The 21,413-nt window shown below is 36.2% G+C and overlaps 1 protein-coding gene across 2 annotated transcripts in view; it reads right to left on the bottom strand.

The window, feature by feature from the left end:
• TNIP3 (TNFAIP3 interacting protein 3) overlaps nt 1-11,923 on the bottom strand; it is a 102,950-nt gene extending 91,027 nt beyond the window's left edge. For both annotated transcript variants that reach the window (XM_038564764.1, XM_038564765.1), the window contains exon 1: nt 11,798-11,923. In XM_038564764.1, the coding sequence (XP_038420692.1) occupies nt 11,798-11,899 (102 nt within the window). In that variant the 5' untranslated portion in view covers nt 11,900-11,923. The remainder of the gene's footprint in view (nt 1-11,797) is intronic.
• Nucleotides 11,924-21,413: the final 9,490 nt, after the last annotated feature.

Genomic DNA, 21,413 nt, shown 5'->3' with positions numbered 1-21,413 from the left:
ACACTGCAGTTAGAAATGCCAATTCCAGCAGCACACTGCAATTACCTTTGGTTATGGTTCATTAAATCTTATAAAATGTGTAATTCAAACATTTTTACCTTGCTAACCATTGTAAGTATTTGAAACAGATTATAAATAGGACAATTAATTTAGACACAGAACATGACAACTCTTCATTATAGCAAACTGTATCTGAATACCGAACAATAAAAAGATAAAGGAAAGATAGGGTAACTCACCCCTCTTAACCTTAAGATTTAGGATTTAAATCATAACAGAAAGATTTGCAATTAAAGACTGTAGAAGTTAGAGTACCTGACTGGCTGACAGCATCCTCTAAGCTAAAAGCAAATATATTTCTTTGTTTCCATCTTTTGGCTACTTTCTTCTTCCTCTTCCTTTCTAAAAACTTCCTTTCCTCCTCTTTTTTCCCTCTTTTTAAAGAGCTTGTTTGTTGTTGTTGTTGTTGTTTTTCTGCCCAAGAAACAGCTGTTGCTTTCTGTTTAACTTAACCGAAAGATGTCCTGGATTCTTGGATGGATTTCAGTAAATCAATGAAGATCATAAACTGTTTGATTGTTTAAGCAGAAGTTTACACAATCCACAGTTCCAAAATAACCCAAATTTAGAGGGTAAATTAACTTTTGGAAGTAAACCAAGTTTTATGAGCTTTTGGCCATTTGTAGTGACAGCTTTTAATACACTTGGATTTCTAAAGTCAGATTCAAGGACGAAGACGAGTATTACCAGCCGTAGTCAACTCTGCAAAAATAGATTTTACAGACCTTGAAAACTTCATGTTAAAAATTACCGAAGAATTCTTCTACCGTTGTCTAAGTTTTTGTGTTGATCAAACTTATGCTATAGCATTGGGAGGTACCAAAATATATGTGTAATCAAAGGCACGAAAACTCTACTCAAAAGAGAAAGAACTTCAAGCTGACAAGGAATTTTTATCTATATAAGGGGCTCTTTTCTCTGGGACATATAATTTGGAACTTATTTTTTTTTTAAGATTTTATTCATTTATTCATGAGAGACAGAGAGAGAGAGGCAGAGGGAGAAGCAGGCTCTATGCAGAGAGCCCCATGCGGGACTCGATTCTGGAACCGTGGGATCATGCCCTGAGCCAAAGGCAGATGCTCAACCGCTGAGTCACCCAGGTGTCCCTAATTTAGAACTTATAATTCTTACCTAGAAACTCTGTTAAAAACAAACAAACAAACAAAAAACAAAAAAATAAACCAGACCTCTGTTTAATCCCAGTATCCACTTATACTAAATTCAAAATCAAGTGTGAACCAGATTCAAAACATTTTAGATGGAATGTTCTAGGTAAGCACTAAACCATTATGAAAATTATTATTCTTATAACATAGATATGGGTATAAGATAAATGTTTTAAATATTTATTTAAAAATAAATATTGTATAAGACAATATGCTTCCATACTTATGCTTACATTTAAGGAGATTTTATTGATTTTTTTAAAGAAATGATATTTTGGTGTCTAATACATTAAAAGAAAAGCTTTCTTATCATTCACATAAGAAACCTATAGATAGTAGTTGATCAGGAAACTGGTTAAAGCTGGGACTCACGAAGAATAGTATATTAATACTTTATTTTAACTTAAAATACCCAGGTGCACATCAAGTGGCAAGCTCTCTTTTCCAAGTAGGAGTCTACTGATGGTACTCTCCATGGGCTTTCTGGCCCACAATGAATCCTCTGTGAATTCTAGGTTTAGTTTCTTTACAAGGGAATTGGAATTTTAAGCCATTTAGGAAACTATCTGAAAACAATGCTTTTCGATCTCTATACTGTTCGTCCAATCTTTCATATTTGCCTCACCCACATCCAATTTAAGTTTGGCAACTCACCTTTATTGGATGTTTCAAAGGAACTCAAATAAACTTGCTTAGAAAAAGCAATTCTTTTATCTTTTTTTGTTCTCATGCATGATCAGCTTTTATAAATTTTATTTAGAGTGTGTAATTGGAAGAAAAATAAAATTGTCATGAATTATTTGGGGGAACGATAAAGGCCGATTCTTGGTGTAACATACCACTCAACTTTGGAGGCAGAAATAAGTGAATGTCCTTAGCTGCAAGCATTCAGTGTGCCTTGAGTACCAGTCTGTATGTTTTACAGAGAGAGTGGTCAGCATGGTTAATCTATGCTGAGTTGGTTAAGTGGAGGTTAGAAAAAGAGCAATAGTTCAGTCAGGAATGGGAAAACGCTGCAGGGTCAGGAAGCTAACATAAATTGGTGGCACGTGATGGTAGGACCTCTGAAGAACAAGTTAATGCATGTCCTGCCTAAAGGCTTTAAAATTCATTAAAAAAAAAAAGTAAAGTGAACAAACAAAACACAATCCTCTCTAAATATTTCTATTTACTTCCAGCAATTATAGAGTATATTTTTCATAACTTTTTGTAACTTCCAAAGTCTGAGCTTCTTTGATGTCAATATGCAGATACATCAACAGTTTTGAGTTTCTTGTTATTATTCATAAGAAAGAAATATATATAAAAAAAGCACCAGATTAGAAACTTTTTTTCTGGGCCCAATTCCTAAATTAACTAGATGTGAAATCTTAAGCATAGTAATTATTTTCTCTAGGTTTCAGTCCTCTTCTGCAGAATCAAGGCCCAATTAGATTATATCTAATATTCCTTGAATTCTAAAATTCTATGACTATCACTGCCAAATATTTACTGTCAGCATGGGATGGTGACCAGAATCACTATTGGATTAATGCTTAAGGCAGAAGTCTAACATGGATGCTATTGTCTCCATGGTTGGCTCTCCTTAAAGTAGAATTAGGTGGCTCACACAAAACTTGAGAATGAATTGGGGAGCTAAAGGGCCAAAGAAGTGTTCTTTATGCTTAATGGTCTACTATATTGGCCAGTAAGAAATAACTTCAACCATTTTATAGGTTTTTTCCAATGCTTGCAAAACACTAGCAATAAATACTGTTCCTTCTTACCTGGACCACTGGAGCAGCATCCTAACATGTGCCTCTTTCCCTTGGCTCCCTTCAATTTGCCCTCCACATTGTAGGCATAGGGTTTTTTTGTTTTTCTTCTTCTCCTCCTTCTTCTTCTTCTTCTTCTTCTTCTTCTTCTTCTTCTTCTTCTTCTTCTTCTTCTCAAAACCTTGTCATCTCTCCTCTCTCCACCCCCACAAAAAAACACCTTCATGGTTTTCCATTACAGTGACCAAAGTTCTTGTCATAGCTGAAGGGCTCTGTGTGTCTTAAATGGATTACTTACTGGATATAGGAAGCGATTGTTCTTTGTCATGTGGGAACACTTCTAGCATTATAAGATGTTTAACACCACAGGCCCCCAATCATCATGATAACCAAAAATGCTCCCTCCTCCTCATTGATCCAGGAGCAACTTCCAGCCTCTTCTCTATCACCCATAAGGTAATTTTGTTAGTTTCTTGAAGGAGCCATGTGCCCTTCTGCTATAATCTTTGAAGCAGTTGTTCCTTTTTAGATTGTTCTTCCTCTTAAACTAAATCTTTCCTGACTTACCATTTTATACAAATTCCTTTAATATATATTCTTAGAACTATATGCACCTTCCTTTTGTAGTATTTATCATAATTGTAATTTCCCTATTTTGGTGCGTGAATGATTATATGCTTAAGACCATTCTTCTCCACTAGACTGCAAATTCTGTGATTTTACACCTGTTTCATTCAATACTGAATCTCTAGCACCAAGTACAGTGCCTGTAATATGCTAAATGTTCCACGAACATTCAGTGAATTAACTGAAGAATATTAATTATGCCAGCAATTAGTTGTACGTGGAACTGTAACATTTTTTTAAGACTTATTTATTTTTGAGAGAGAGAGAGAGAGAAAGAGAGAGCAGGGGTAGGATCAGAGGAATAGGGAGAGAGAATCTTAAGCAGGCTCTATGTTCAGTGCACAGCCTGACATGGGGCTTGATCTCAGGACCCTGAGATCATGACCTGAGCCAAAACCAAGAGTCAGACACTCAACAGAACTGAGCCACCTGGGCACCCCAAGAACTGCAACATTTTTAACAGAAAACCTTGAATATGGTTTCCTAATAATACAGCAGCTCTGCCTAATTACTCTTTATACCAGTTTCTATGTTCAAGAAGCTTTAGCCTCACAGATCCTTATCAAAGTTATTGTACCTTCAAAAATTTTTTAAAAGAAAAGAAATCCACTTAGCCTAAAAACGGGAACTGTAAAATACTTCAGGTGATTATAAAACAACCTAAATTTACAAGCACAAAGCTAAGACTCAATTAAAATACTTCAGATAATTTCTAGTCAAAATTAGGCAAATGTTCAAGGGTTTTAAGAATATGATAATGTCATACAAATTAAGCATATGTTCTAGGTTTTCATTCATTTATATTCTCTAGCAGGTAAGATTCCTGTATCTCACAGATACTTAAGACCCTTTGATTGCAGTGTGGAAGAAATTGGAGGAGACGAAAATTACACACCACTCTCATTTACAGTAATGGCTTGAGGGAAATTAAGAATTAGAAAGATTTTGGCTATACATCGTTTGGCTAAACCAAAAGAAAGAAATACCCAAAAGAACTGCCGTTGTTTTTTTTTTTTTTTTTTTTTTCCATTTCATATTTCTGAGAAAGGTGTCAAATGAGGGGACTTTTATCATCTATTTCCTTCTAAGAAGTCTTGTTTTATAGCAATAAACTAAAATTCTTTGCCATCACAGAATCTCTATTGTTCAATCATATCAGGCCACCTGCACCACTACTATATGGAAAGCTGACATCTGAAGACTGAAACTGGGGAAGTTCCTGAACCAGGAGTCAGGAGACCAAGATTCTGACTGAGGGCTGTCACTAAACATGTTTGTTTCTGGATGAAGTGTTTAACACGATTTCTGAAATGAGCCAGGATTGGACATTATAATGGCTAAGATCCCTTCCAGTATGTTGGTACTATGGAATTGGTCATCCTAGGATTATATATATTGCAATATCACACATGATGCATATATCTCATAAATTCACCAAATACAACCAAAAGCCAATTCTTAGCCTATAAAGAGGATTTTGTTGTCCATATAATAGTCCCTCATTTTGCAGCAAGACAAGCATGTGCTTACTCTGGGTATTTATCCAGCTTAGTTTGGGGAACTATTCTTAGAGTGTGGATTTCTACTGAAGAACCTCACTGAGGTTCCCTAAATGATGACTTCACCTTTCTTAACATGTGTATTATAAAGAGATTGGATTAAGAGTCGAGAGATGTGGGTTCAACTCTGTCTCTTACACTCAACTAGCTTTGTGACTTCTGGCAAATTATTTAAATTCTCTGAGCCCTCAATATCCTCATCTGTGAAGTAGGATAATGCTTCCCGTTTTCAAAGGGAAGAACATATGGATTAAACAAGAGATTGGATATGAAACCCTTTACAATTTACCTGCACTTCAAGGACACTTGCCTAGAGTTGCCTATTCCATACTTTTAGAATTGCCTATTTAGTACTATAGTAACAATCAGATTGACTATCAGTATGTTCTAAATAAATATGGTGAAATTTAAATCTTGATTAATATCTAATACTCACTGAAAGCCTATAGAGAAAGTGATTTTTTATGGAAACTAAATGTTATTATATATGTTATTATTTGTGAATATTGATTGTTCTGATAATCATGAAAATGTGAGTTTAAGAATGTGTTTTCGTTTTTAAGAAAATATGCTTCAGGTGACTGTATTCTGACCTACACTAAAATTTTTAACAATGGAAGCCATATCAGAGACTATACTGTCAAAATATTATTATTGTTTGTTATTATTAAAAGTAAGCAATTGAAAGATAAAAGGGATTAAGAGTACACTTAGAGTGATGAGCCCTGATTAATGTATAGAAATGTTGAATCATTATATTGTACACCTGAATCTAGCATAACACTGTTAATTATGTTTCAGTTTAAAAAAATAAAATATAAAAAAAATTAAGCAGTTGCAATAAATCTAAATACTCTTGACCACAAAGAAATTACCTTGGAATTTTAACAGGCGATTATCTCCAGATTAACAAACATATGTAAAGAACTATGCTATCTCAAGATGACTCAAACAAAAATAAGTGAAAGGCTTTAGTTATAATAAAAATTAATTAATAATAATTGAACTCAGCCTTGGGATTTTAATAAATGCTTTCTGTTGGTAATGAAAAGTTGAGATGACACTTGACCCCTAGGGGTTCAGCTAACAGAATCTGTGCTTTGATTTTTGCCTTAAAATTCAAGATCCTCTCAGACTAATCTTAGTCTGATCTTAATGTTTTTGGTTATATTTTTTGATATTTATTTCTCATTTTTAGATGAGCAACAGAACAACCTCTAATTAGAAAGTCATCTTATTTTTTGACACATATTTAGGTAGGATGAAATCTGTCTATATCGAACACCTTAAAGTTGAAAATCTTCTTACCCATTTTTTTGCATTTATTACTCAAATTTGATAGTTTTCAGGCTGCTCTAATGTTTTATGTTCCTCTCTACAAGAAAAATTCAAAAGGGAAGTACATTTTCCTTTTGTTTAGGCTGAACACTTTTTTCGGCTTAATTTAGTATCCCCAGCTGTTTTGCCTTTTGTAATTCAAAAAATGTAAGTTATCTTCCCAGAAGACTTTTGAACACCTTATTCTAGGGAAGAGTTTGTGAAAATTGATGATGTATTCTCTAAAGTTGAAGGATAAAAAGTGAATATGGCAATCTATTGAAAAATATACTGATATAAACTGTAAGTGTATACTTTGTTAGTCACCAGAACATAACCTATTCTATTTGTCAATACTTACTCGCATCAAAAGGAAACATTACACCATATTTGTGATTTAAGATTTAATTTAAAACTATTAAAGGGTTAATTTACCTCCAAACATATTTCATGAATAATGCTGCTTAGTAGATTTCTTCTTGCAGAATTTATACAAAAGCATAGAATAATCAACTTTGATTACTTATCATAATAATCTATTAACTGTGTACTCACTGCCCACTGTGACTACTTCTCTGTCATCCAGGGTTTTTTTGCCTTCCTAGATCAATCAAAGGATCCATTTGTTGAAACTGTGTTTCATGGCCACTAGAATAATTTTCACCCATAGGTTGTCTTAATTTTAAAACCGTAGGGATATTTAATCTTGGCAGTGTTTTCAAATAAAAGTAATTTTTTACTCATGCTCTGCGCAATTTCAGTAGAAGGACATTTTAAAGTTTTGCCTCTTTCTTAGAGACTTGAGGACGTATGTGCGTAAAGTACGTTTCTTTTAGTCTAAGTCCTTCATCCTACATGAAAATGATATTTGAAAGGTCCAAACTGTCCCAGCTCTAACAGATGGGAAAACAACTGTAACCCACAGGCTTTCCTGTGAGGGATCCTCATTATCTATTCTGAATGAGGATACAAAGTTTAGAAAATGGTAGTTAAAGTGCTAAAAATCGAGCATTAAAGAACACTTTTTAAAAGTTAACAGTGAAAATGAGGCCTAAGGTTTTATCCTCAGCAGGAAGTATTCAGCTGACAGATCACTTAGTAAGCATCTTTGGTCTCCTCCCTGCCCTGACCCCCACTGGGCCTCACTGGTTGGATTAGGAGTCCTAACCCCATGGAGTCCATCAGTCAGGGGCCAAGGATCTTGACGCACTAGGCATAGAGATACCTGTCTCTCCTGTATTATTCCTATATTATTCCTTTAGACCTATATGCTTCAGATTCCTTTAACAGGAGGAGCTCAGCTTAATATTCAATTTCCCATGTTCAAAAACTATTATTTCTTCTTCATTCATGTGTCATTTACCTCGTTTAAATTGGGAAGTGATACAGTAGACACAAATTTCGTTGGAAAAGTTACACTGGAAGCTAATAATATACTGATTAAAATGTAGATTTAATGGAGAGAGAGAGTAGAAGCAAGTGGAGAGGGAGACAGAGAGACAGAGAGAAATAAAGGGAGGGTGGTAGAAAGGGAAAGGTGAAAATGAGAAGATAGGTTTCCCCTTATTTTCTGGGCTTTGGAAATATTTACAGTTCTGATTTTTTTTTAAATTGCCTCCAAAAAAACAAACAAACAAACAAAAAGATTGCCTCAAAAAACTGAGGAGAGCATATCTGAAAACTGAATTCACATTGACCCGTCCTACAAGTACTTACTTCTCACACATACTGTTGAGGCCCTGCTCAAGCCTTACACTACCAGGGCTAGGTATGTGGATGCTGTGCTGTTTAGAAGAGGGCTTTTGGAGTTTCTACAACACGGCATTACCTTGATTCCTAAGAATGAAGTCCCTTAGCATTCCACAGCAAGAAATTTTGTGGCCAAGACAGAAATTTCATGTTGCTAGATTAGTGAAACCTGGTCCTTATGCTCTGACACTTAGCCTACCTTTGTCCATCCCTGACTTTTAAAATGAACTTTCCTTAGATGTCACTTTGATTATTTACACTTAAAATACCCCCAAAGAAGTTTAGTTTTGTCTTTCCTTTGGAACATTTGACTATTTGACTAAAACAGTCTAGTGAGTTTATATCTAGAAATATACTTTTTAAGACCCTTTGATGCCTCTCAATATGATTACATGGCACCATGAAGGATATGATGACTCTCTGCACTGATTATTCCTCAGTCAAGATTGTTCACCCCCGTAAGAGATGGAAAGGATAGTTAAATTATTCATACAAGTACTTCAATTTAGTTACTATTGACAGAATTTCTAGAAATAATAAAGTAAATAGGATAACATTCATATAGTTAAAGGCGTCATTTCAAAAGCTTGTTTATATGATGTGGACAAAGAAGCTATCTGGTAAAAGCTATAAAAATGCTAAAGGAGAACATCACACATTATTACATTTCATAAGTTCTATCTTCCCACCTGGAATACACGAAACCATATGCTAATTGCTATTATCAAACTTATAATCAATCGCACATGCCATTTTAATATGAAAACTTTAGGTATTTAAAAAAGAAATTAAGGTACAGCGAACTCTGGTAAGCAAGCAAAATGAAAGTAAAGGCACCCGGCATGTTACTCACCATGTTCTACACTGAAAGTCCCTCTCAGATCTAGGTAAGCATACTACAAGGTCTAACAGAGATGTGGAGAGGTTGTCTTTATGACTCTTTGAATCAAACAGTAACTAAGTGGTTTAAGTAGAAACATATATTTTGAAAGGTTAATCCACCCATACACAGGGAAACCCCTTTTTTTAAGAAAGTCACTCTGCTGCCAAGAGGCTATTAATATTCATCTCTCCGATACAAATACAACCACCAGATAAAAGATTCATAACCTATGTGAAAATACCACAGAGGATTCCCTCTTAGTCTCAATGTTGTAATGGAAACACAAGAAAACAACACACCTCATCAAGCAATCAGGAGTACTACAGGAAATCAACCTGCCCACTTAATGGAAAAGTTCTATCAGCTTAATAGGATCACAACACACAAACATAAAAGTAGAATTAGTATAATTTACTGTAAGGACCACATAGGTCACACACTCATTTCTAGGAATGTTCCTCTGTTTCATCTTCCTATTTCTTTCCCTGAGAGAGCTAGCACCCAGGTTAACATTTAAATACTCATCCTTCAAAGTAATTTAGAAATATGCCCACTACCTTAAAAAAAAAAAAAAAAAAAAAAGTTGCTGAATTTTTTTTTTTTTTATGTAGAGGGGAAATTGTATTTATAGTCTCTATATTGTTTCACTGGCACAACAGAATAGGAATTATGTATATTTTTCTCACCATACAAGAAAATAGTCTATATAATTATTAGCAGTGGCAAACCTTTCTAAAATGATGAAAAAATTTGTGCCAGTTCAGGAATTAGATCATGGCAGATGAAGTACCCAATAGTAATCACTAGTGGTTATTTGCACCATTTTTTTATGTTGAAGTATTCATTCTTCAGGTAATCATGATGAGCTTAAGTAAACAGCAAAGAGCATATTGGCAATATGCTGGAGAGAACATGGGTATATCAATTTGCCTGTTTGACTGACTCCAGCTCTCATCACAAGGCATCAAGCTTCAGGAAAACAGACTTGACAATGTGAGTTAATGAGGATCCCACTTCTGTAATTCCAATTCTACAAACACACTTTTCAAAGTCGATGAATCACAATGGGACCTTCAGCATTATCTTTCTTATGACAAAATGCTATAAGTATCAGTCTTAGGTGGTAAATCATGAATGTTCATCATATTTTTCTTTATGCCTTTCTTTATGCCTACTTTGAAATAAATTTTCAAAAGAAAAAATAGTCCATAATGCCATGTAGCTTGTACATATACTCGACCTAAAAAAAAAAAAAAAAATCTAAACAAAACTAGGAAGTCAACAATCTGTACTTAATCTGAGTTATTAAACATTTGATACAAAAATATCATTGTTATAAGGTCTCCTAAAGTCTTTTGAGTATTATCTTTAAAAAGTATTTTGAGGCAGCCCGGGTGGCTCAGCAGTTTAGTGCTTGCCTTTGGCCCTGGGGTGTGATCCTGGAGTCCCGGGATCGAGTCCCATGTCAGGCTCCCTGCATGGAGCCTGCTTCTCCTCCTGCCTGTGTCTCTGCCTCTCTCTCTCTCTCTCCCCCCCTCTGTCTCTCATGAATGAATAAATAAAATCTTTAAAAAATTTTTAATTAAAAAAATAAAAAAGTATTTTTAAATTACACAAAATGACATTTACCCTGTTAGTTTCTTTCCATGTGAAAAAAATAATGTTTCACAAGAATATGACATTTTAGTGTGATACCAAAAAAGCAATAATATGTTTATTAACAAATAGCAAAAGGTGATGAAGTCAATAAGGTGATGAAGTCATTCTTACAGGAACTGGAAACTAGATCTAATTAATGTCTTCCTTTGTTGAAATTCTTTTACAATTACAGAGTGCTATACAAATGCACAATGTAAATGCTGTCATTAAAACCTTCAAGTGTTCACAAAGTGTGTCCAATGTTGTTTGAAGCTATGCACCTCTTCATTTGATGACCACATAAATTATAGAATGCAGAAAAAGCACAGAAGTTTGTTTCAGAGTATACTGAAGTTTATGCAGGAAGGTTATTTCCATTAAAAACTATGGAATGGACAGTGGGGATGGTGATGTTAGTCAGTGGAAAATGATATAAGACATGATTTTCATTTACCCCATGAAATGTTGGAGAAAAAAGAGTTCATAAAACACAAAGACAGATCTTGTTACCTCCACCTGCACTGGAACTGTAAGAAGGACGCTGGACTCTGTAGAACACCACCGTGAAACAAAGGTGTTACTCGTCCACAAAGCATTGTATTGCTTCTGGTGTACCTCTAGGTCACTTAAAATCAACTGGAAGAAAAAGCTGCTATTTGCTGACCAAATTATTTTTACAGTTCACAGAGTGTTTTGTTTAGTGATTTACCTTTAGGGAAAAACAAGGAAATGAGTTGAAAAACATTTTAATAAAACTTGAAGACTAGTGTCTAAAGTGATTGATCCAAAATTAATTTCACATGGCTTGAGGGTACAAGTGTCTGAGGGAAAAGGGGAAAGAAGGGGAAAATGAAACTAGTGAAGTGAGACAAGGCTATTGAGAGTTGAGTTGAGGGGGGAAAAAAGTCATATTCAGTGTTTTTTCCTTTATCCAGAAATAATACCAAGAGTATTTAAGAGTCTAAGGGAAGGAGGTTTCCACGCTCTGGGCTTGGGAAAGGGCAAATCCAATCTGCTGGAAAGATGAGCAGAATTTGTCACCTGGTAACAAGGCTCCCCAGACCTCAGCTGCGCCTTCTGGGCCAGCCCCAGGTGTCCTGGAAGACCAGCAAAGTGCTTCCACGTGCTTGCTTTCAAGACCATTCCAGGCCTGCCCCTCACCCTCTCTGCCACCACCTCAATTTCCCAACATTCCAGATTCCATTCCATGGGTGAGAATGGAGGTTGAATGAAGACGATGTAAATCTTACAGTTGAAGAATTCACTAAAAAGGCTTCACCACCATAAGGTTTTCTAAGAAATATGACAAAGCCGACCTGGCAATGTTAGTCCTGTTAAAGTAGAGTTTCTTTGGGAGTTGTTCAAGCTAGTTTGTTTCTATTCAGTGAGAGTTTTCTGTGGATTAGGGACATTTGATGGCTCTCCAGAGTCCTTCAAGGGGAGGCCATGGCCTCTTGCCAAACTTTGGTCCTTATTGTTTCCCTGAGAGAGTCAAAGCAGAGAGTGTATTTTTATTATAACTTAAGAACATCACCTGTAATGTTACTTAAAGGACAGAGATGGTTGTGCCAGGAGCTTCAGCTGGATGGATATCAAACTAGAAGGGTAATATGGCTTATACCTTACGGTCTCCCATCCCAGTTTATTGGTAATAAAACTTAGTTTTTAATTTGGTCTTTTTACTTCATAAAAAAATGTGTTTTTTTTCCTCTTGGATTCAAATTGTCATAACAATCAGGAGCATAGCTGACTTTGCCATTTGATGAAACCTCATCTGGATAAAAACTGACATAAAGAACAGATAATTTGTCATCATTTTGCAAACTGAATACTCATTCATAAAACTTTGGAAACTGTTATACTTATGATATAATGGTTAAATTTGATTTTTTCTCTGTTCTTTTTTTTCCCAATAGAACTATAGTTTTAGGGAATTTAGTAATTCTATACACTTTTGCTGAGTTTTCCCTCCTTACTGTGTGTGTGAATGCTTTTTAAAAATTCCAGTTATGGATAACCAGGGGCTAAACAACATATGATTTAAACCACTAAATTATCACATTTCTGCTTTTTCCGAAGGGCTGGAACCAACTTTTCTCTGAAAAATTCTGCCAAAAAGAAGATATATCAGGCAAACAATTAGGATGGACAAGGGGCATAAATCTCCTTTCTAAAGAGGATGAAAGAATGGATGAGAATCACGGATGTAGATAAATCAGAAATGCAGCTGTTTGGGACCGAAGTCCAGTTATCACTGTACGCCAGGCCCAAAGATGTGGTGATCTTTAAAAGACAACCTTAGGTGTTGACAAGTTGAGACGTCCCAGGAGAACTCTGACACTCAACCCCTTTGACTTTTACCCTCACCACAACTGCATCCCATCCTGTTTTCAATATACATAAATGTATTTTCTCAGCCAAATTCAGGAACCATACCTGTTTTCAACATTAAATTTGCTTTTGATCATTTCTATCTTACAGGAATTACCACCCAAAGAGCATTAACTTAGAAGTCAGGCATTCTGGATCAAATTCTATAAGATCAGCATTAAATAATTTACACATCCCCATCTGTGTAAAAATTTAGTTTGGGTATTGGAAGCCCTACACATCCTATTTGAAGGGATATTTTTCTTCTAGCAGTTTCTTGTTTTTAGATGAAAATCTAAAATGGGGAAATAACTTTTGATCTTAAGCTGTGATTTCCACCTTCTGTGACCCTTCTTTACAGTCAAGTGCCTTCATGTGATCTTCAGATCTTAACTCCACATCTACAGCATTGTGGGGTTTGTGCACTCGGGAATAGACAGGAACTTTGAAACTGTAAAAACAGTTACTAAAATGATTAGCTTTATGATTATTTTAAAGAAAAGTCATTTACCATGCTGAAGTTTGGGAGGGGTCCTCATTGTTTTATCCCAAAGGACTAAGAAGATTATATAACAAATGTAAAACTTTACCTCCAGCACTGAAACACAAAATCATTTTAAAGCTTGTATTGGAAATCATTTTAAACACTAAGGAAAAAAATGCTGAGATCTGTTCATAAAAGTTTAAACTAAACCAATTCATTATTCTCCAGTGGCATTCATTCTAACAGCATTATTACAAATTAGATTCATTTCACCCCTAAAGGCTTCTATTCTTTTACCTAAGATTTGGACAAGGTAATGCCTAAAATCCCATCCCAGGTCAAAGATTCTATAATTTGGTATCACCCCAAATAACAAACAGCACATTTCCGTTTTGATTGGTTTTATGGTTTTTAAGGTCCCTTGTATAGTTGAGGAGAAAAAATATCAAAAATACAATCCTCTCTGTCCACAAATGTGTCTACTTTTAGTTAATTCTACTTGTGGAATTATATTAACTCATTCAGCTCTTGAACCAAAGCATTAAAGACCTAGAAGAGCTAAACTCTAAGCAAAATTAAAAAGTCATATACTTGAATGCCAAATTTACTGTCAAGAAGTAAGTAGGTCTTAGGAAAAACTGATCTCATCATGTTCTTCACTGTTCTGTGAAAATGTTTGACAGTAAGGGGAAGTACTTCTCTCTTAAGAAAATTTTGTCTATTTTACAAATGCTCAGGCTCCAGAAAGTCAAGCACACCCAAGGACTAAACATAATAATAAATTTTCCATTAATTTTTTTAGGGATTTAATTTATGCATTTGACAGAGAGAGACAGAGAGAGAGAGAGAGAGAGTATAAGCAGGAGGAGTGTCAGAGGGAGAGGAAGAAGCAGGGAGCCTGAGGAGCTCAATGCCAGGACCTTGGGATCATGACCTGAGCCAAAGGCAGACACTTAACTGACTGAACCACCTAGGCACCCCTCCTTTAAGTTTTTAATTACAAGTGTCAAACATGAGAATTATGCCAAGTTTAAGAGTTATAAGACTATATTACATAGAATGAGAAAAAAAATGGAGAAATAATTTCTGATATTAAGCGGTGATTTCCTATCAAAACACCATTTTCAGGTAATTTGCTGCATATTCCTCCAGTTTTTTTCTTTTCTATACATGTAATAATTATATTATTATTAGCTATAATATTTTGTTACTGAATGAAGATAACAAGTATTACTATTACTGGCAATAATATTTCTGATTGGATGATACTAAGAACACTTCTTATAATTTAATAAATTATATAGTCACTCCTTTCTCTACTAAAATGGAGGGAAAAAAATAACATATATTGAAGAGGTTTTTATGGTCATTCTCTTTGGTTTTTAAAACTGTGAATAAATGATCCATGTAATATAAAGAATAAACACATATGGGCAGAGCCCATTGCTGAAATTAAGCCAATTTCATTATAAAAATTAGCTTGGATAAATTTTAATAACTTATATTATCATTGTTGTGTTACATGGCAATTATAAATTGAGGCAATTCACATACATGAGTTTGATGATGATGATGACTGGGAATAATGACTAGCAATAATTTCTGATCATCTATTGTATATCAGATACTTTACAAACATTATCTCCTGGCTACTTAAAGTGAAGTCTTTGGACCAGCAGAAAACTTGTTAGAATGTCAGACCCCACCCCAGATTTACTGAATCAAAATCTATGTTTTAATAAGATCTCCAGATATGAGAGGGAATCTCATTAATGAATACTGAAGTTTGAGAAACGTTGAATTATATCATGTGTTCTTTATAGTGACTAGTAAACAACATATCACTAGTTCCCTATTCCCATGAGGAAAATGAAACTCAGAGAAGCAAAAGTGATATTCAAAATATTTGACAACTGGGTCTGGGTCAACATAATCATCAGCCAATGAGAGGGGAGACCTGAACAAGAGTAGGGGGAGACATCCAATATCAGTCCTGCCAAGCAAGGGCTGAAGTATCATCTAAGTAATCAGCATAGCTAGGATTCAGACCCTGGTTTGTGTGTCTCAGAAACATACTTTTCTCACTATCCCACACAGATTATTGATTGTTTCACAAATCAACCAAGAGTTTCTAAGGTCAGTTGGGATAAGAGGTAAATCCAAAACTAACCTGACTCCTTCACCATTTCCAATTTCCCTCTGCCCATTTATCATTTCAATCCCTTTTGTCCTACCTCTCTGCTTGAATACATCCAAGAGAGTCAAATGGTGTGGCGCCTCAGTCAAACAAACTCCAGTTCCCTTGAGGATGGATAAGGCATGACATTTACCTGCAAAGACCTTCTATGATATTGTGATTTATAATAAGAAGCTTATGTTTGGACTTTGTCCTCCTCTCAGGCACAGAGCTCTGGAAACCCTTGAAATTTCCTGAGGGATGAGAGCCATAAAGCTACCCTGTGTCAGTTAACAGAGTGAGCTTTGGACCTTACCTAAGCTTGCCTGGAGAACCAGTGGAATTTTTCCTTTCTATCCTTGACCTCCAGGGAGGGGAGTGGGGCTGGAGGCTGATTCAATCAACACCAGCCAATGATTTAATCAATTATGCCTCTATAATGAAGCTTCCATTAAAAACCCATTAAAACTCCATTAAAAAGGATTGGTTTGGGAGAGCTTCTGTGCTGGTAAATGTGTGATTCTTTGGGGAAAGTGGTATGTTATGAGAGATCATGGAAGCTCCACAGTCTTTCTCCATACCTTGCCCTATGCATTTCTTCTATCTGACTCTTCCTGAGTCAGAGCCTTTTATAATAAACCAGCAATCTAGTAAAATGTTCCTCTGAGTTCTATAAACTACTCTAGCAAATAAACCAAGGTTGACGTGGTGGGAACTTCCCATTTATAGTGTGTCAATCAGAAAGACAGGTAAAAACCTGGACTTGGGACTGATGAATGAAGTCCAAGGAGGGGGTTTTTGGAACTCCCAATCTATAACCTGTCTTTCAGAAGCATATGTGGCTATCTGGATTTGCAACTGGCCTCTGAAGTTGGAAGTAGGCGGTCTTGTGAGACAGAGCCCTTGACTTGTGGGATATGACACTATCTCTGGGCAGATAGTGTCAGATATGAGCTGAATTGGAGGACACATTGCTGGTATGACAGAGAATTGCTTGTTGTGGAAGAAAGCCTCCACACATTTGGTGACCAGATGTGCCAGAAGTGAAATGTCCTGTGTCAGCGTGGTAGTAATATAAAAGTAAAGGAGATACAACAGGAGAAAGACTCACAGGTGGACAAATGGGGTGTTCTCTATTACACCTTCCAAAAATGTAATGATTTTGCCCTTCGGACTGCTCTTCTCACAATAAAAGGTTATGGAACATTTCCAGTGACATGCTGGTAAAATCTATGTCACCTCTGTAATGTGGAGGTCCATATTCATTTTGATCCCATAGTCTATTCACAATCTAGCAGGAACCCAAAGTTCCTTATTCACTGGTCAGTGTCACTGCAGCCAGCACCCTCTGCCAGGCTCACCCAGGAGTGTCTGCGTGATTCCTTCTTTCATCTCAAAATTGTGACCATAGGTAATGTGTGTGAAAAGGAGAATTCATTTATCTATAAAGTATTTTATGGTTACAACCTGTGTCTACATGTTTCTTCTCAACACAGTCAAAGCAAAGTCCAAACCTCAAGGTTAGGAGAATTTAGGAGGTAGGTTTTTTTTGTTTGTTTGTTTGTTTTAGATTGCTAATTGATGTATACCATTTAGAAATAGTGCATTTATCATAAATATTTGGCTTGGTGAATTTTCAAAAACTGAATATACTGTATAAACAACACCCATTTCAAGAAACAGAGATTCCCAAGGAGATAGCCCTCTAATTGCCTATCCATGGCAGGGTTTGTGAATTGCCAGAGGTAAGTATTTCTCTAATTTGTGAGGCATCTCATCCTAATGAAGTCTGATCAGTTAATGGAGCCTATAAACTGAGGTTCAGATTAACAGGCAAATGTAGAGTCAGAATAAATTGCAGTGGGATATTTGCTGATTATAATTGGAGAACCTGATTATTTCCACTACTGAATTCTTATTTGTTGGGTCCAGCTTCAGAATCTATGGCCTTATTTTTAACTCTCAAAGTTCACTGGGCTTTCAGAATTTGATCTCTCTCTTTTCCCTGCTCCTGTAGGACCTCTTTTTCTTCTTCCTCTCAGTGTGGGAATATCAAAATGGTTCAGACATCTTTAGCTATAAATATATTCCACTCGTATTCCACTTATACCTTTGCCAAGCATCTTTCTGTCATTTCTCCCAACTGATCTGTGTGGTTACCTTCCAATTGGGATGAGAAGCCATGGGAATTCTCCTAGTCACTGTTTGTTCTGGATTTGTTCTTGAATTGTGAGGTAATTCTACATGGTTTTTCTGTCTGAGGTCATGAACCACCCCAGAAATATCTCCTTTGGCTGTTGAGTTATGTCAGTTCTGAGGCTTCCATTCTGTCTTGTGTCACTGGTAACAAGACTCAAAGTCTTTCTCGAAGGATTTTAGAGGAGTGGTCTCTGTGAATTTCTTCAGTTTATGCTAGAAATTCCTTATGCCCATAATTCAAAGCCTGTTTGATTACAAGTCACATAGTAATAGCCACTTGCATAAGGAATCTGCACATAAGGTAGAACAATAAGCCTGCAATAATCAAAGCAAGAAGGATATCAACCTAAACGCCTGTCATTTTTCAAGAAACGTACTTCATGGATGTCATATGAAAAGTGAGATAGTAAGTTTTCCTAAGTTACTGAAGCAACAAAATATTTTGTAAGTTTGATTCTGTACCTGAAATAGCCAGTTTCAGACCACACATTCTCATCCAGATTGCAATTTACATTTCTGTGATATTACATTAATGTTTCATTGGCAACTGGTAGAGTTCTGAAAAGGAGGAGCAGAAACAAGCATATGCCTCTTGAGGTCTAGGCTCAGAAATTCCTTTCCTCCTGTATATATTGGCCAAAGTAAGCTATAAGGCCAGCCCAGATTCAGGGAATAGAGAAATAGATTCTGTTTCTTTGATGGGAGAAGCAATGTGACTTCAGTTTTTCTCATCAAGAGGAGAGACATGTGTCCCGGGTGCTCCCTCTCCTTCCATCTAGTTTAATGGCCAGCCAACCCCCCAAAGCATGATTGCCTAGCCTGGCCAGTTACTGATGACAAATATATATATGAGTCCCACTGAGACCAAAACTGCCTCTGTGAGCGCAGCCTCAACTGACAATCCATGGAATTGCAAGGTAAATAATTGCTTGTTTTATAACATCACTAAGTTTTAGAGTGATTTGCTACATAGCAGAAACTGATAGACTGCCCTATCAGATACTTAAAAATGTACAATAACTATTAAACATTACATTATAATTCTGATTTTACTTTTGTCTTCAAAAAAAAAATTAAAGGGTATCTAATGCATAGCCCAGAGCCTCACTTCTGAGAAAAATAAACAAAGCAACACCATCAATCCCCTATCATCTGCTCTGTAATCCCTCAAGCCGGTCTGGAGCACTTCTTGCCTCATTCTGAAATCATTCCTTTAAATTCTGACAAACACCCTGCCCACTCAGGCTCCTCACTTCTGTTCTCTCAGAAAGCCATGTTGCACTGCCCCCCTGAGAGAATGGTTCTAGCGGTCTGTCCCTAGCCCCTCAGGGAGCCAGAGCATCCAGCAGCTCCCTGTTCCCTTGTGCTTACTCACTGGATACCTGTGGCCTGTGCTCTTCAGAAAGCTGGGCTCTTTCCTCACTCACGTTGCTTTTCTTACAAGGAAACCTCTGAAAAAGTCTTCCAAAGAAAAGCATCTCTACCTTGTTACCTAAGCAAATCCTTCTGGGGGATGATATGTGGAAATAAAAGAGCTTCAGAGTGTGAAACTCGTTCATATTTTCATATGAGGTGCTGTCTACACTCTCTTCTGGACATATTGCCAATGTCATCCCTGAGGAATGAATCCAGACTAAAAGTTTAAACAGAGAAAAACAGAGTGAGGTGAGGCTTTCTGCAAACAAAGTTTAGAAGATAACTTTTAAAAAAATATGGTAATTTCCTCAAGGTGGCAAGCTATCCCCAAACAAGTGGAAATCAGAAAGCAAGTGTTCCTGTAGTTGCTGGAAACTTAATAAGAAATGTCTCAGCATAGGTTCAGCTTCGGCTACTTCTCAAGAGCTATGTGGGTAAACTGTGGGTATCAGGATGTTTTCTGTGGGATAACAGATAGTCTGACTTGCCAACTGGTATGGAAAACTCAGCCAAAACAGTGAATCAAGAGATTAGGTTACTGGAGAAATTCAGGAATGAGAACCAAGGAGAAACAGGCCAACGTATTCACACAGTTTGTTGGATCAGAGTCAGTTATCACATCTTAGAATCAGCCATGAGGGCCAGGAGTAAGTAAAACTACTACATCCAGAACCCTTTGGGAGGAGAAACTAAAGTGCTTTTACTTAATTCTTTCCTTCCTAAAAGTGATCTGTGTCTATATGAGTGGAAAGTTGTACAAATCTGCACAGTATGTACCAACTAACTGTTAGGAGAACCCCACAAGGGTTAGGTGAGGCTTAGGCATGTTAGCCGTGAGCAACAGAAGGTGGAAAGGTCAAAGACTCTGTATTATTATCTAATTTCCAGGACCTTTCTTTGGCCTTGGAATAGACATGTTGGAGATCAAAGGTCTCGTCTCAGACTAAAAATTCTTTCTGACTCCTTGCTGTGATGGTTATAAGTAGACAACAAGACCAAGCTGGCCAAAAAGAAGATGAGTTAAGGTAAACATGACTGTGGTAGTTACAGTAAAGTAGACTTGAAAATACTTAGAAGGGATCGACGAAATAATTATGTTCTTATTGGAGATTATTGTTTTTTTAAAGAAAGGTATACAGAATGGATTAAGAATCACAATCTCTGACATGAGAAAATTCCCTCAGTGAATATGATTTTTTCAGTTTGCCATTTGTTAATAAGCTTGATCAATGAAAGGATGACTCAAAATCATGTATGAAGTGCAGTTGAACAAAAGCATTAAGTTGGATTGGGTCAGAATCTGGAAAGTTCAGTAAAATTGAACTTCCTGAAGGAGATTGTTTAGGTAGAGCAGATTCTAGTGTTATCATAGGGACACTGTTCTTTAGATAGGAGGGCTGCTTGGTCGGTGATGGTTCTGCAAGACTGAAAGTGTTGTGTCAAAAAGGTGATCCCTGGCTATTAGTCTGAACAATTAGGATTATGAAGTCAAGTTTAGTTATGCCTAGAGGGCAGAGCTAAGATATGTGGTTTAGGTATATTTGTACATCTTTAGGAATCACATTTATACCCCCCGTGGGGAAGAATTGTGCTATCTTGGGCTTGTATTCATCACCTTAAAGATAATATCATGTTGTTAGGATAGAGATTTCTGCAATAGAATCTCATAAAGGCATTCCATTTTCTCAGCTTAGACTTTAACTTGAGTATATACTTCATAAATTCTGCAGAAATTGCTGTTGAGCTTGCAGAATCTTGAAGGTAGAAGTGTTACAACTTGAAGAAGCAATTGCATCAAATAATCTGATATAGCAGATAAAATGAAGTAACATGCCATTAAAATTGCTGTTTTTAGAGTAGTTGTAAAATCTGCATGACAGTACAAAGAATTATACCATCTGTCATGAAGTTAATTACATCAAGGAAGTGCAACTGCAAATTGCCATCCATATTTTTAAGGAGTAGAACTTGTATTCTTGTATGTATCACTGATAAGAAATTTGCCTTGCCCT

Source organism: Canis lupus, chromosome 19 (genome assembly GCF_011100685.1).
Source record: "Canis lupus familiaris isolate Mischka breed German Shepherd chromosome 19, alternate assembly UU_Cfam_GSD_1.0, whole genome shotgun sequence".
NCBI classification, from domain to species: domain Eukaryota; kingdom Metazoa; phylum Chordata; class Mammalia; order Carnivora; family Canidae; genus Canis; species Canis lupus.
This window is presented reverse-complemented; position numbering and strand designations above follow the sequence as displayed.